General features: G+C 38.6%; 1 protein-coding gene across 2 annotated transcripts in view; it reads left to right on the forward strand.

Moving 5' to 3' along the window:
• The window catches only part of IL6ST (interleukin 6 cytokine family signal transducer), a 38821-nt gene extending 25563 nt beyond the window's left edge, over nucleotides 1-13258 (forward strand). For both annotated transcript variants that reach the window (XM_070743340.1, XM_070743341.1), the window contains 7 exons: nucleotides 2563-2739; nucleotides 4134-4235; nucleotides 6089-6235; nucleotides 8539-8679; nucleotides 9149-9245; nucleotides 9932-10013; nucleotides 11440-13258. In XM_070743340.1, the coding sequence (XP_070599441.1) occupies nucleotides 2563-2739; nucleotides 4134-4235; nucleotides 6089-6235; nucleotides 8539-8679; nucleotides 9149-9245; nucleotides 9932-10013; nucleotides 11440-12138 (1445 nt within the window). In that variant the 3' untranslated portion in view covers nucleotides 12139-13258. The remainder of the gene's footprint in view (nucleotides 1-2562; nucleotides 2740-4133; nucleotides 4236-6088; nucleotides 6236-8538; nucleotides 8680-9148; nucleotides 9246-9931; nucleotides 10014-11439) is intronic.
• The last annotated feature ends 2325 nt before the right edge of the window (nucleotides 13259-15583 follow it).

Here is a 15583-nt window from a genome sequence, read left to right on the forward strand (position 1 = left end):
CGTGCCGAGGCCCGCTCGCCTCATGGAGCCCCACTCCGCCTCGGCCTCCTCCGCCGCCCGGCTGGGCTGCCTGCGGGACTCGCACAGAAAAGCAGCGAATTTGAAAAGCGCGCTGCTTTCACAGAAAGCCAGCTTTGCTGGCCGGCGTCAGCAAAGCTGGCTTTCCGGGAAAACAACGCACTTTTCAAATTCGGGCTGGCGTGGCACAAACACTTCTATAGGACTCACTCGCCTCGCTGAGGCCGTGCCGAGGCCCGCTCGCCTCATGGAGCCCCACTCCGCCTCGGCCTCCTCCGACGCCCGGCTGGGCTGCCTGCGGGACTCGCACAGAAAAGCAGCGAATTTGAAAAGCGCGCTGCTTTCACAGAAAGCCAGCTTTGCTGGCCGGCGTCAGCAAAGCTGGCTTTCCGGGAAAACAACGCACTTTTCAAATTCGGGCTGGCGTGGCACAAACACTTCTATAGGACTCACTCGCCTCGCTGAGGCCGTGCCGAGGCCCGCTCGCCTCATGGAGCCCCACTCCGCCTCGGCCTCCTCCGCCGCCCGGCTGGGCTGCCTGCGGGACTCGCACAGAAAAGCAGCGAATTTGAAAAGCGCGCTGCTTTCACAGAAAGCCAGCTTTGCTGGCCGGCGTCAGCAAAGCTGGCTGCCAGCCGCCAGCCCGATGTCCGTACATGCTAGGGGGGAGCAATCCGCCGGCCACCCCACCAGCCCAATGTCCGTACGGACGGATATCAGGCTGGCGGTGTGGCTGGCGGATTCGCCCCGCACGGACGGACATCAGGCTGGCGGCGTGGCCGGCGGATTCACACACTCCCCGCTCGGACGGACATCAGGCTGGCAGCGTGGCTGGCGGATTCGTCGTCCCCCCCTGCACGGACGGACATCAGGCTGGCGGCGTGGCTGGCGGATTCGTCCCCCCCCCCTGCACGGACGGACATCAGGCTGGCGGCGTGGCTGGCGGATTCGTCCCCCCCTGCACGGACGGACATCAGGCTGGCGGCGTGGCTGGCGGATTGGCTCCCCCCCCCCGCACGCACGGACATCAGGCTGGTGGCGTGGATGGTGGATTCACCCCCACACACACATGGACGGACATCAGGCTGGCACATTCGGGGGGCCCCACACACACGGACAGACATCGGGCTGGCGGGCAGCCAGCTTTGCTGACGGGTGCAGGGTTCAAGCCCTGTGCTGGCCAGCAAAGCCGACTTTCCGGGAAAGCAGTGCGCTTTTCAAATGCGCTGCTTTCCTACACCTTTTACCTGGGCAGGGTGGGGAGGCGGCCACCTTCTCCCCCCCCTGCCCAGGAAAGAGGTGCAGGAAAGCAGCGCATTTGAAAAGCACACTGCTTTCCCGGAAAGCCGGCTTTGCTGGCCGGCATGCCCTCCCCTTGGCTCTGCCTCCCGCTGCCGCCACGCAGCTCACCTCAGAAGCCTTGACGATTTGCTGGCCTGCACGGCGTGGGGGAGGAGGCCGATTCTGGGCCCGTTGCCCCTGGCTCCAGGGGGCAGCTCCCAGCACGGCGGCTGGGAAGGAGGCCAACGCCTCCTCCGACACCGAAGGGAAGCGGAAGGGCGTGGGAGGAGATGGGCGCGGCCGACGGCAGAGCCCAGGAAGCCGGGGCTTTCTCTCCCACCAACAGCTTGGGAGGGGCGGATCAGCTGTCGGTCGGGGAGAAACCCGCTCCGCGCCAGCTTGGAAAACTCTGCGCTGTCCTTAAAATTTGCCTGCGCTATAGCGCGCTGCGCAGCTTACAGGGAACTATGCAAAACAGTACAATTAATGTATTTTCATGAGTACAATATATTGTCCCCCAGACAGCCCATCATCTTGGTTCATTTTTAGCTACCCCCCCCCAATTAGTTTACATTGATTGAGAAGTCATGCAAAACGGTACAATTAATGTATTTTCATGAGTACATAGTGTATATTGTCAATAGGCAAACTCAATACAACATTCTTTGAAGCATTGGCTTTACCTCATGTCCATGCTGCATCTGCATTTCAGCTGCATTGTAGCTTTTTAAATTCAGTTTTTCTAATTTTAATTGTTTTTAGTACATTTTATTTTTTATTACGTTGTAAGCCATCCAAAGTTGCTCTATCAATAAGATGGGTAGCATAGAAAATTAATAAATAAAATTTCAATAGATATTCTGGATAATACATATTAAAATTTCTTTTCCTTTCTTAAAATACATTTGCTGCTATAGGGCTGCCAGATATGAGAACTTGAAAATGTTTTAAACTATTGAACATAGCCTGTCAGATGAGAATATGAAAAGTGCATTAATATCTGAATTTTCTCTCTTGCTCTAAGTGTTAAAAAATTCTTGAAATTTTATTCTAGTTCTAATGTTTTCTTATCTGTAACTGTAAACATCCATTCTGGATTAGTCAGAAATATGTTGGGATTTGATTGTTCGTATGACCAGCTGTATTACATTTCAAACAAGAATCTTCAGTTGAATTTTGATGTTAAAATTAGGAACTTGGTAGAATGCTAGAATTTTCACTTAATATAATTTACAGAATTAATTTTTTTTACCCTAATTTCAGCTCCTGTGAAGAGTGTTGTTGCATTTCCTAAAGATGGCAAAATCTGGGTAAATTGGATACCTCCCAAAGAGTCAGTTAGTAAATACATAATTGAATGGCAAGAAGCATGTAGCAATGTAAGCTGCCCTACTGAATGGCAGCAGGAACCTGGCTCAAAACGGACAGCATTTTTAAAAGGTAACTCTAGAGAATAATCTGTTATTTTTTACAATGGAAAGAAGGACTAGAACGGCGTGCCAGCGGAGGTTGTGAACTCTCCAACTTTGGGACATTTTCAAGAGGAGATTGGACTGTCATTTGGCTGGGGTGCTGTAGGATTTCCTGCTTAAGCAGGGGGTTGGACTTGTTGACCTGCAAGGTCCCTTTCAACTCAAACAAATAAATAAATAAATAAATAAATAAATAAATAAATAAATCTTTAGATGCACTTATTTCCTTTAAAAATAAAATCAATTATTATTCTTTATTTGCTTGGCCCACCATGTTATAGGTAAAATACATGCAGAAAAGGAGTAAGAAATAATTACATTTATAAATAATATAAATACATGTATAAGATGTATTATAAAAAGAAAATAATGCTTCTTAGGTCACTGGCTTTAGTCATACATAAGCTGTATTCCTATCTAATAGTAAAAGTAAATTTTAACATTTCATAGAAACATAGAAGACTGACGGCAGAAAAAGACCTCATGGTCCCTTATACTATTTCCTGTATTTTATCTTACAATGGATATATGTTTATCCCAGGCATGTTTAAATTCAGTTACTGTGGATTTACCAACCACGTCTGCTGGAAGTTTGTTCCAAGGATCTACTACTCTTTCAGTAAAATTTCAGCATTTTTGAACCAATATACCACTGTTCCACGTAAGCTAGGACCTCTAACCTGGAGACAGCCTGAAAGCCAACCTATTGTTGCAGAGGTGGAAATTAGTAATGTTTGTGTTTTTCTTCTTTTCATAATCTGAAAGCTGCCCAAGGGAGCTTTCCTTGTAGGAGAGATGAGCAGCATAAAAATTTAGTAAATAAATAAAATTGCAGCAGGAGAGCAAGAATTTTCATGCTGCAAATACTTTTTTTCCTCAATACAGTAATTTCTGATTGACATTTTGACAAAACAACTAAAATTGCTATTTTGTTCCCTGGGAGAATGTGCCTTAATTCACACATCCCATTTTCACCATTCAACCGGCCATATTTGGTCTTTAAGACACACAGACATTTCCACCCACTTTGGTGGTAGTGGTAGAGAAATCTACTTATAGTTCGAAAAATACAATATATCTTGCCTTTCAGGATAACAATAATCCTAAAGCAGTTTTGCAAGCAATATTAAACAACTGCAAAAAAAATTAGAAAGTTTTCAAGCACTTCCAATGCACAAGCACGTTCCTGCTGCTGACGTTTGCAATATCTCCAGATGTTTTCAAATGTCTCTGAAGATCGTTACTATAAAATTAAGTTTCTCTCTATGAGGAAATATGTGTGTGAGGGGGTATCTCTGGCTTCTTAACACAGTGTTAGCATTTTTAATTTATGTAAATAAGACCTGTAAATTCTTTTTTTAGGGACCATAAAACCATACAAGTGTTACATAGTAACAGTGTATCCATTATATATTGATGGCCAAGGAGAAGGAGAATCAACACAGGTCTATCTTAAACAAGATGGTAAGTGTAGTAATTGGTTTATGATATTATTCATAAAATTTTGCCTAATTTTCATAGTAAATCGATAGGAAAGTGGAGTACAAAATAGTTAAGTTATAGGAACTGCATTAGCTGCAATTATAAAATATGGCAGTGATGAGAGAAAGAAATGGGATACCATAACACATATTCAAAACAAAAGCCTAGGTCAGGGGTAGGCAAAGTTGGCTCTTCTATGACATGTGGACTTCAACTCCCAGAATTTCTGAGCTAGCATGATTGGCTCAGGAATTCTGGGAGTTGAAGTCCACAAGTCATAGAAGAGCCAATTTTGCCTACCCCAGGCCTAGGTGAACTATTGATGCTCCAGATAAGATTGAGGAAAGCTATAATGCTTTTGGTGAACTGAAACAAGCAATTTACAAGTTACCAAAAGAACTTCAAACTCCTTGATGATATACTGTCAACTAGTTCTGCTCCTTCATAAAAGTTAATATAGTGCTAGAAGGATGTCCCTTTAACCCTGCTATTCTGTTTGAGTCTGTGTAACACGAAATCGAAGTTTGAGACGCTGTAAAAAAATTTCCCTGCATTTCTGAAACTTGAAATTTCATGACTTTTCATCATTTCAGGGGTTCTCTCGGTGAAAATTTTTTTTGGGGGGTGGGGGGCTTAGTTTTTGCTGGGCAAAAAAAAGTCACACTTGTACTGTTTTCGAGTCTGTGTGACTCGAACCGAAAATTCTTTATTTTAAGTGTGCTTATATTTGGTCAGTTTGAAAACTTCTTTCCCTTCAACTAGGTTGAACATTTCTGCACACAATGAGATGAAAATTGAAATAAAAAATAATGCTTGTTGGTTTATTTTGTTCATAAAAGCCCGCACCTCCCTTTTTTTGTGATTATTTTTTTTCAATTTATAGATAGTTTAGCCTGCAAAATGTGTACAATTTTACTAAATTTGGTGTGGGATTACCAGTTTGAACATTCCTGATCATAAGAAAAATATAATATATTTAATAATATTTTATGAAACAAATCCATTTTTACTAGAACCAAGTATGTAATTTTGAAATTAACAGCATAATTTTTATATAAATTGAAATAATTGAACACAGCGGGGGGGACTTTTATGTGCAAAATAAACAAACAAGCATCAATGTTTTCAATTCAATTTTCATTTCATTATGTTCAGAAATGTTCAAACTGATAATGTAATACCAAAGTTATTGAAAATATTTGGAATTAGGGGACTAGAAAAATTTATAAAGTTTACATGCTTGAAAAAATTTGGGGGGGGGCACAGCCCTTTTATGAGCAAAATAAACAAATAAGCATCATTTTTTTCAGTTCAATTTTCATATCATTATGTTCAGAAATGTTCAAACTAGTAATTCCACACCAAATCTAGTAAAATTGTACGTTGTTTGCAGGCAAAACTATCTATAAATTGAAAAAAAAATCACAAAAAGGGGGGGTGGCGGGCTTTTATGAGCAAAACAAACCAATAAGCATTATTTTTTTAATTTCAATTTTCATTTCATTGCGTGCATAAATGTTCAACCTAGTTTCCAAGGGAAATAAGTTTTCAAATTGACCAAGTATAAGCACTTAAAATAAAGAATTTTCGGTTCAAGTTACACAGACCGAAAACAGTACAAGTGTATAGTGGTTTTGGAACAGTGCAGCAGGGTTAATAGCTTTGCAGCATTTTGCTCCACTGCATCTGCAAACAAATCCTCAAAGCCAGCTTCAGGTAAATTTCTCATTGCCTTCTGTTCTGCAGCTTATGTAATAGAACATGTTTATAAGAGAACTAATTGTTAATCTTTAGCAAAAAAAAAAAAAACCTTTTAAAATACTGTTTATTTATAGTGCCTGCTGTTGGACCCACTGTTCGAACAAAGAAACTGGGAAAGTTTGAAGCTATTTTAGAATGGGAACCTCTTTCAGTGGAAGAACAAAATGGGTTTATCAAAAACTACACCATTTCTTATAAAACTGAGACTGGAGATGTAAGAGGTAAGTGTGTTGCTAATTTTTATTTATTGGAATTTTATCTTAGCCAAAGGTTGCAAAGGTAACTTTACTTTAGGCTTTACCGGATCCAGGCTGCAGAAATTCCAAATGAAATATATACATGGCAGCAAAGGGATATAGAAAACTAACTCTAGCTGACACCTACAATTCATCTAGACTTTTGTGGGTGAATCTTACTTGTCAGTGACTTCTTGTAACTCAAAGACTCTTGTGCACAAACAGTCCTATACTACAATGGTACCTCTACCAAAGAACGCCTCTGCTTACGAACTTTTCTAGATAAGAACCAGGTGTTCAAGATTTTTTGCCTCTTCTGAAAGAAACATTTTCTACTTACAACCCCGAGCCTCCAAAACTGTAACTGGAAAAGGCAGGGAAAAGCCTCTGTGGGGCCTCTCTAGGAATCTCCTGGGAGGAAACTGGGCCAGAAAAGGTGGGGAGAAGCCTCCATGGGGCCTCTCTAGGAATCTTCTGGGAGGAAACAGGGCTTCCATCCTTCCTGTGGTTTCCCCAATCGTACACATTATTTGCTTTTACATTGATTCCTATGGGAAAAATTGCTTCTTCTTACAAACTTTTCTACTTAAGAACCTGGTCACGGAACGAATTAAGTTCGTAAGTAGAGGTATCACTGTATGCTGTGGCATTCCTGGCGCATTATCATTCATGCATTGTTCACCTTTCACATAGATTGCTGCAATACGGTATGGGACTGCTCTTGAACAGTATTTAGAAGCTTCAGCTGCTGCAAAACGTGGCTATATAGGCAGTTATGTGCATCTCTCAATCAGCACATATTATACCTCCATTCTGCAGGTTGCCTTGGTTGCCAATCTTATTCTGGGTATAATACAAAATGCTAGTGATAATCGATAAAGCCTTTCTTGCCATAGGACTGGGCTATCTGAGGGACCGCCTCTTTTCAATTACATGTAATCCAATCAGATTTGGGAGCCGATTCACGTTTTAGGTCCCGTCAGCCAGGGAGTATGTTTTTTTGGGTGAAGCCTAGAAGGAGTGCCTTCTCTGTCATGGTTTCAACTGTATGGAACATCATTCCCCACCCTACACCCCCCCCAAGAAAAATAAAAGATCTGGAATATCATTGCGATTCTGTTAATATTTTGCAAGGTCCTGAAAACATGGTTTTGGATTGAGCATAGAAACCCAGGAATGCACTAGAGTCTGCACAGTGGCCGTATTGACTCTAAGGATGGAAGTGGGATTCAAAACTATGGTTTTGAATTTCCTGATACACTTTTAATATGGTTTAATATTGTTTTTATTCTTTACATTATTTCATGGTTTTGCTGTGTTTGTATTTTTTTTTTTAAATGATCTGCCCATAGTTAGGCATTGAGACGGGCAGCTACATAAATTCAATTAATAAATACATTAAATAATGCAAAATAATTGTAGTAAATATGTGCAGTCATACTTCGGCACTCGATTGCTTCCTAACTCATTTAATTCAGTGTTCGATGCATTTTTTGAAGCAGAAATTTTGATCTAGCACTCTGCTTTCTCCCAGTAATTAACATGCAAGGGAGAATTTGCTGACATTGTTTGCCCCATGGCTTGCTGTTTGTTCCAGCCAAAATAGCAGGTCATGGGGTAAGTCAGGAGGTTTTCTTGGTACTCATCAGTTCATCATGTCTTCCAAAACAAATTATCAACAGGTGCCACTGTATTTCATCTAATACAGTGTGTGCTTGTCATGATATGCAGTAATATTAATACATAATATTGCAGTATTAATACAGAATTAATCAAATTAGACATGAAGGTTGGACTATACTGAAATCAGATCTAAATGTTCGCTACAGAGCACTGCACACCAAGACAACTAGACATAAGAACAGTTTTTTTCCGAACGCCATCACTCTACTAAACAAATAATTCCCTCAACACTGTCAGACTTTCTACTAAATCTGCACTTCTATTCTACTAGTTTTTCTCATCATTCCTATCACCCATTTCCTCCCATGTTGACTGTATGACTGTAACTTGTTGCTTATATCCTAAGATTTTTATTAGTATTGCTTCTTCATTGCTTATTGACCCTTATGACAATCATTAAGTGTCGTACCACATGATTCTTGACAAATGTATATTTTATTTTATGTACGCTGAGAGCATATGCACCAAGACAAATTCCTTGTGTGTCTAATCACACTTGGCCAATAAAATTCTATTCTATTCTATTCTATTTGAATTAAGGTTAGAGCAAACTAGTTTAGATAGATTTAATGTAAAATATTGTCAATTCATTTTTTAATTTCTAGTTGTGCCTGTGGATCCTTCAAAAAGAGAGTACCTACTGTCATCCTTATTAAGTAACACTTTGTATATAGTGTATATGACAGCATACACAGAAAGTGGAGGAACATCTGGTTCTCAGTTTACATTTTCTACAAATAGATTTGGTAAGTTTTGCATATAAATATTCCAGTTTCGAAAAGAATCAGTTTAGGATGAAATACTTCTCAAATACCCATTAGGGTTCCTCCTTTTTTAGATCACTTGAAAGTCTTGTATAGATGATTTCATTCCTTGGTTCTGTATGATGTACCCCAGGAATGCGGCATAATTAGCAAATAGGATGATTTGCTTGGTTTTGTTTTCTTTGCTTGTTTGTTTGTTTGTTTTGTTCAACACAATAAGTGAACTTAAATATTATGGTTAAGGATATGTGAATTTAAACATTATGGTTTAATAAGTGAATTTGAACATTATGGTTAAGGATAGGCATGATCCGAAAACGATAGGTATGATTCACTTGCTATTTTCATTATCAATTAATTAATTTTAGAGTTTTTAAAATTATTTTGAGGTAAACTAATGAACATTTGAAAAAAAAATTGTGCTGATTCCCTTTTGCATTTTCTTTTTCAGAGGATGGAGAAATAGAATCAATTGTTGTTCCTGTCTGCATATCATTCCTTCTCGTTACTTTATTGGGTGTATTACTTTGCTTCAGCAAACGAGATATGTAAGTATCCTTCGTGGTATTACCCCGCAGAGCAGTGTTTCCCAACCTTGGGAACTTGAAGATATTTGGACTTCAACTCCCAGAATTTCCCCAGCCAGCATTTGCTGGCTGGGGAATTCTGGGAGTTGAAGTCCAAATATCTTCAAGTTGCCAAGGTTGGGAAACACTGCCATAGAGCACCACATATTCAGCATACTGCATGTCATTCTTGATTGAGCAAAGGAGGGAGGCTGCATTGATACTAATATACTAGAGAAGTGATGGTGAACCTGCAATGATGACGAGCCATATCTGCTGGCATGCGATGTGTGTGCCAGCCAGCTGATTTTTTGTTTGCACAGAGGGCGTTTTTGGCTTCCAGAGGATCTCAGGGGGGATGGGGGAGGGAATTTTTACTCTCCCCCGGCTCCAGGAAAGCCTTTGGAGTCTGGGGAAGGTGAAATATGAGCCTACAGGGCCCACCAGAAGTTGGGAAACAGGCCGTTTCCAGCCTCTGGAGGGCCTCCAAGGGGTGGGAAAGTTGCTTTCATTCTCCCCAGGCATTGAATTATAGGCGTGGGCAATTTCGGCACCCGAGGAAAAAAGGATTCGCCATCACTGTAATAGTTTGTATATAATATTGTATTATAATATAATTGTGAGCTGAATGTCCTTTTTTTACTTGTCTTTTTATTATTTTTCTCTAGGATTAAGAAACATATTTGGCCTAATGTGCCTGATCCTTCAAAGAGTGTAATTGCTCAATGGTCACCGCAGACACCAGCTAAGGTAAAAGGGGTGGAAAGAACCCAAATGCAAAATTAGATTATAAGATAATTAACAAAAACATAACAAAAGGAATGGAAAAGGCCATCTTTCAGATGTGGCATCCTTCCCTAATTCCCTGGGGCTATTTTATGGAGAGTTACATAGTTGGGGTTGTTTGGAGGAATCAAAAAAGAGCAAAATATCTCCTCCGCCTCCATTCTTTCAATGGAGAATTGTTGGTTGTTGCACTTGATGAAGACCTTGACTGGAATCCAGGCCAAATCTTAAACTAAATGCAAAAATGTAAATTAGTTTCTTATATGATATACATTGCTAAAAAAAAAATAAAGGGAACACTTAAACAACACAATATAACTCCAAGTAAATTGAACTTCTGTGAAATCAAACTGTCCACTTAGGAAGCAACACTGACAATAAACTTCATATGCTGCTGTGCACATTGTACTTTGTACAGAACAAAAGTATTCAATGAAAATATTTCATTCATTCACATCTAGGATGTTATTTGAGTGTTCCCGTTATTTTTTTGAGCAGTATATATTTTTTTAAAAAATGTTAGAAGCTTCAATATATAATATACCCTAATTTTTAAAAAATCAAAAGGCAAAAAATACTATATATTAAACAGAACTGTCTGGCATGTACAGAATATAATGTTAATTCAGCAGAACCTCTGGTATGACCTGATACATGTGAAAAGTTGCATTCTCAAATAATGTGTTTAAGTCGGGTCGCCAACCTTGGCAACTTTAAGCCTGTCAGACTTCAACTCCCAGAATTCCCCAGCCAGCAAAGCTGGGAGTTGAAGTCTGCGGAGAGGGGCGGCATACAAATCCAAGTAATAAATAATAATAAATAATAAAAGTTGCCATGGTTGGAGACCTCTGGTTTACGTAATGCAGATTTAAGTGAGATAGAGACCAGTCTGAAAGGCCAAGGAGGCACTGTGTTAATTTACTACTGACTTTCTGCCAGAAAGAAAATTTCTGAATGATGAAGGGGACAGAATTGTCACACTGGAAATTGCCAGCCACAGAGACATTCAGTAATTAAAGAGTTAACATGTGTGCCTTGCTATTAATCACTCCCATATTTACGTCATATCCCACATATCACTTCCATCCGCATGAGATTGCTCTTCTCCGTTCTCGTTCCTCTCCAGACGCCATTATACCTTAAGCTGCTTAGATTTATTTTGTCTCTTATGACACTGTTTGTTTTCTGTTTTATAAATAAAGAAATGCTTGTTTTCACTACTGATGCCTGGACCTCTTAAATCCATCACCTCTAAGGGTAATTTCAAACGGACTTTGTTTATCCTTGACAAGAATAAAGATCATATGAAATGAATATAATTTTGATTTTAAATCAAATTGCATCACAGATAATTATGTCATTTCTCTCTCTCTCTCTCTCTCTTTTTAAGCATTTTAATTCCAAAGACGAAATCTATCCAGAGGGCAGTTTTACTGATGTCAGTGTTGTGGAAATTGAAGCCGAGGACAATTTCAGATCCCATTCAGAACAAGATCTGAAGCCTTCTGACTTGCTTAGAAAAGAGAAGAATGCCTCAGAAGGTCACAGCAGTGGTATAGGAGGCTCCTCCTGTATGTCTTCTCCGCGACAGAGTGTTTCAGATAGTGATGAAGGGGAACCTGCTCAGAACACTTCCAGCACCGTGCAGTACTCAACGGTAATACCCAGTGGCTACCGGGATCAAACTCCTTCAGCGCAAGTCTTTGCCAGGTCTGAATCCACACAACCTCTCTTAGATTTAGAAGAGAGACCAGAGGATCAACAGACGCTTGGAAATGACAGTTCAATGCCCAAGCAGAGTTACTTCAAGCAAAACGGTAGCTGGGATGACACAGCCGCAGATTTTGAAAAAGCGGAACGGATTTATCCAGTAAAAGAGGAAGAAACTACCAGGCTTCCAGCATCACAAATGGGTGAATCTGGCCCAGAAACAGATGAACAGGGAATGGACTTTGTAGGTGCATTTTCTCCTAACCTAACGGAACAGGCTGGGCAGCTTGAAAACAGCACAGATATGGTAACCAATGAAGAGATTCCAAAAAGCTACCTTCCACAGACTGTACAGCAAGGGGGTTATATACCCCAGTGAAAAGAAAATACTGTTCTACCATTGCTCTGATAAGTTAACTAGTTAACATGCTTCAGATGAAAATCAGACTCGTCTCTGGAAGCTAATTTGAACAATGTGGGATTTGGGAAATTTGAATAGACTTTTAAAGGAAAATTTCTAGACTTCTGAATTTTTCCTTCAAGCACTACATATATTCAACTTTATTGATACTTTTATTACATTTCAGTTTTGTCCTGGGCATTCCACTTTCTTTTTAATGTAGAATATAAAAGCTACATCCATTTTCATAAAGACGTATAGGCCAGGAGTTGATGATTGCAAATACTTCCCTGCAGTTAAGACCGTAAGAGGTTAAACTGTACGTTATGAATGCTCCATTTGTGATTGTCTAGCACCGACATTTCAAAAATAGTGTTTTAACTCCAGTGAGAGTTATCCAGAAGCAAATAGTTTACTGCCTATCTGGCCAAACATAATTGCTCCAGGCAGAATATAAACATTTGCATGGGTCTAGAATAGCCCCAGAGTTAACTAACTAAAAATGTTTCATTTGCTTGGGCTCTTTTTCTGACTGTAGCATGTTACTTGTGTCAGCTAGGGAGTGTATTAATTGAGTGAATGATCAGCTCATTGAATTATGTCAAAAAGTTGACTGCTAATATTTCATGTTGACTTTTGGCTACCAGTATTTCATGCCTTTTGTATCTTGCACTTTGAGCCATATCTGCAGAAATGTAAATACTACATTTGGAACTCAATCATATAAAGTTAAATTTGTGTGTATGCTTATTTTTATTACCATATCATTCAGAGGTTAATCCTTATTAAAGAGGAATATACAGTATACCTTTTTTTTTTTTTGGTTAAGTGCTAAAATGCCAGATTCTGCTTTCCAAGCTGTGCATAATTATGAAGGCTGGAAACTACGCAACTGGCTTATTGAAGATACCATGCTGAGCCGTGGTCTTTGTTTTTCAGTTCGGTTCTCTCCTACCAATGAATAAATTAATTCAGTTCTTTTCATACTAGTTGATTAAAAATAATTTCCACAATGCATTAATAGCCTGAAGGTCTTTTGATGCAGTCCAAGAATACTAAAATTGTATAAATATTAAAGCTTTTTTATTATTTTTAAAAACAATTTCAGTATGTGTATATATTGAAACTTTATAAATCATCACCATGATCATTTTCATGATGCTCCTTTGCTTCAGGAGGGTATAATCAGTAGTAGCTGACATTTACACAATAGACAGGCTGATACGTTATACTGCATACGCTCAAAGTATAACCACAAATATATTTAATCATTTTCAAAGTTTCCAATGTGAAATTGGCTCTGAACATGCTTATTCTGCATCAGTCATTGTAATATTTTCATGCTTGGAAATGAAGTCAATGCATACTTAGTCAATCGCAATTTTTTATGACAAACAAAACAAGTTGTTTCCTCTTTCTCAGGAACTTAAATCATTTTTGAAAGTTAACAGTTTAATGCCTAGCCATTGAAATTATCCTACACTGAATCCTAGAAAATGAGCAGAAATTGTTAATAAATGAAAACAGAATGAATTGTAAACATAATCCACAATTCTTGCCAACTTGTCCTCAAATCTTAATAGGAAGAATTTCCAAAATTAATGGAAAAATTGGACTCCCTATCTTATGGGGTAATCAGTCCATTATTTTGTATCTATTTACATCAAATTAAATGTCATTGCTATAGGTGAAAACCCCTTTCATTGTTTTTTTTTAATAGCAGTTGTCAGCTGCTTATCTAAACCTTTTATATTTTTGAAAAGTTTTCAGTCTACCATGTAAGCAAACCGTTTTGAACATGTTTCCTTTTAAATACAGCAACTAAAAGTCACTAATTATTTTTATAATTCCTATATTCTAATTGTAGAATGCACCAGGAGTGTTCATTAACATTATACAAAAGCACGGTTACCTAAATTGGAGAATGCTATTTATGACATAGTGTTACTCAAAAAAAAAAACAAATTACATCACAACAATGTAACTTCAAATATATAAAAATGGTGCTGAGAACTATATTGACCACCTGTATTAATTTCAGATTTTTATATGGAAAATCTTTGCATTAATTCCCACGTGGCATAAACAGTATAATATAATCGCTAACATGCAGAACATTTTCTCAAGTTCACAATTGCTACCTTAATCTTGAAAATGGATAGAACATTATGACAATGTGTCAAAAAATATCCTTTAGCAAAGGGATTGAAAGAGGGCTGGTTTTATTGTTTGCTTAAAGTACTGGCTTAATTTTTTTTAAATGGTCTTCAAACCAAGTTTCTCCAAAGAGGCTTTCAATCTGAGCAAGGCTCAAAGTATTGGGCTTTGTTTTCTAAAGATGAATTCAACCATGAAAAGACTTGATCATGGAAGCTGACACAGTTCCTTCAAGATTGGAGTTTTTCCTGATCTCCAAGGAGGAAAAGCCATCAGCCCTATGACTCGTGCAGGAACAAGACTTTTTATTTCAAACTTGGCAGCTTTCCAATTAAGGGAATGCTGGCTGGGAAATTCTGTGGTTGAAAACCCTCATCTGGAAAAACTGTCCTAGGAGTCATATTTCATCATAAATATATTTTTTACAAATTCAATGTATTAATTACATTTTAAACTTCATTTTTTTAATCATGCCAATTGTTTTTTAAAATTAAGCAGTGACTCTAGTAGTGGAATTGGAACACAATTCTTTTTGTTGCAATTTACATCCTCATGATATGTAATCCTTGATTTTACCATTATTGTGAACATCCACTCAAGTCGACTTGGTATTCAGTTCTGCTAATAAAATTTGTCAGATACATTGAATGTTAGATTGTAAAACTAATTGCATGTGACTGAATAAATTAGGTACAGAATAACATATATAACATTTTTAACTAAAATAGTTCAAAGTAATTCTGTACCTTTAAAAATATATATATAATGAAGATATATATTCTAGGTTTATTTTTATTACATCTGAAAGTAATTGATATGATTAGGAAAGTATTCATTTAATCTTGAGATTTCTAATCACAGCTTCCTTGCATGTCAATAGGAACGCTGTTCTTAATGCCTTAAGCTTGAAGGTAGATTAGTAGGAAAGGAAGAAAATCCAAGAAAAGTTAGGATAACTTTTTAAGGTTCTGCTTTTTTGTTCTGATCTTTCCCTCAATTGAAAACCAACTATTTAACTGAAATGTTAGTATATATAAGCGCAGTTATTATTAGATGTGGCAGCTGTGTGAATAAATAAGCTGCTTTCGTACAGAAATACCCATTAAGATTTGAAAAAATATTTTATCAGGTAGGACTGTTCACAGGATGTGGTCAAAAAAGACAAGATGTTGGTCACAGCAATGCAATATCTATTTTTTTAAATATGTATTGTGGCCCTCATTTTGACTTTTTTTGACCATACATTGTGGACAACCTGATGATGACT

The sequence above is a fragment of the Erythrolamprus reginae genome, chromosome 2, assembly GCF_031021105.1.
Source record: "Erythrolamprus reginae isolate rEryReg1 chromosome 2, rEryReg1.hap1, whole genome shotgun sequence".
Lineage (NCBI taxonomy): Eukaryota > Metazoa > Chordata > Lepidosauria > Squamata > Dipsadidae > Erythrolamprus > Erythrolamprus reginae.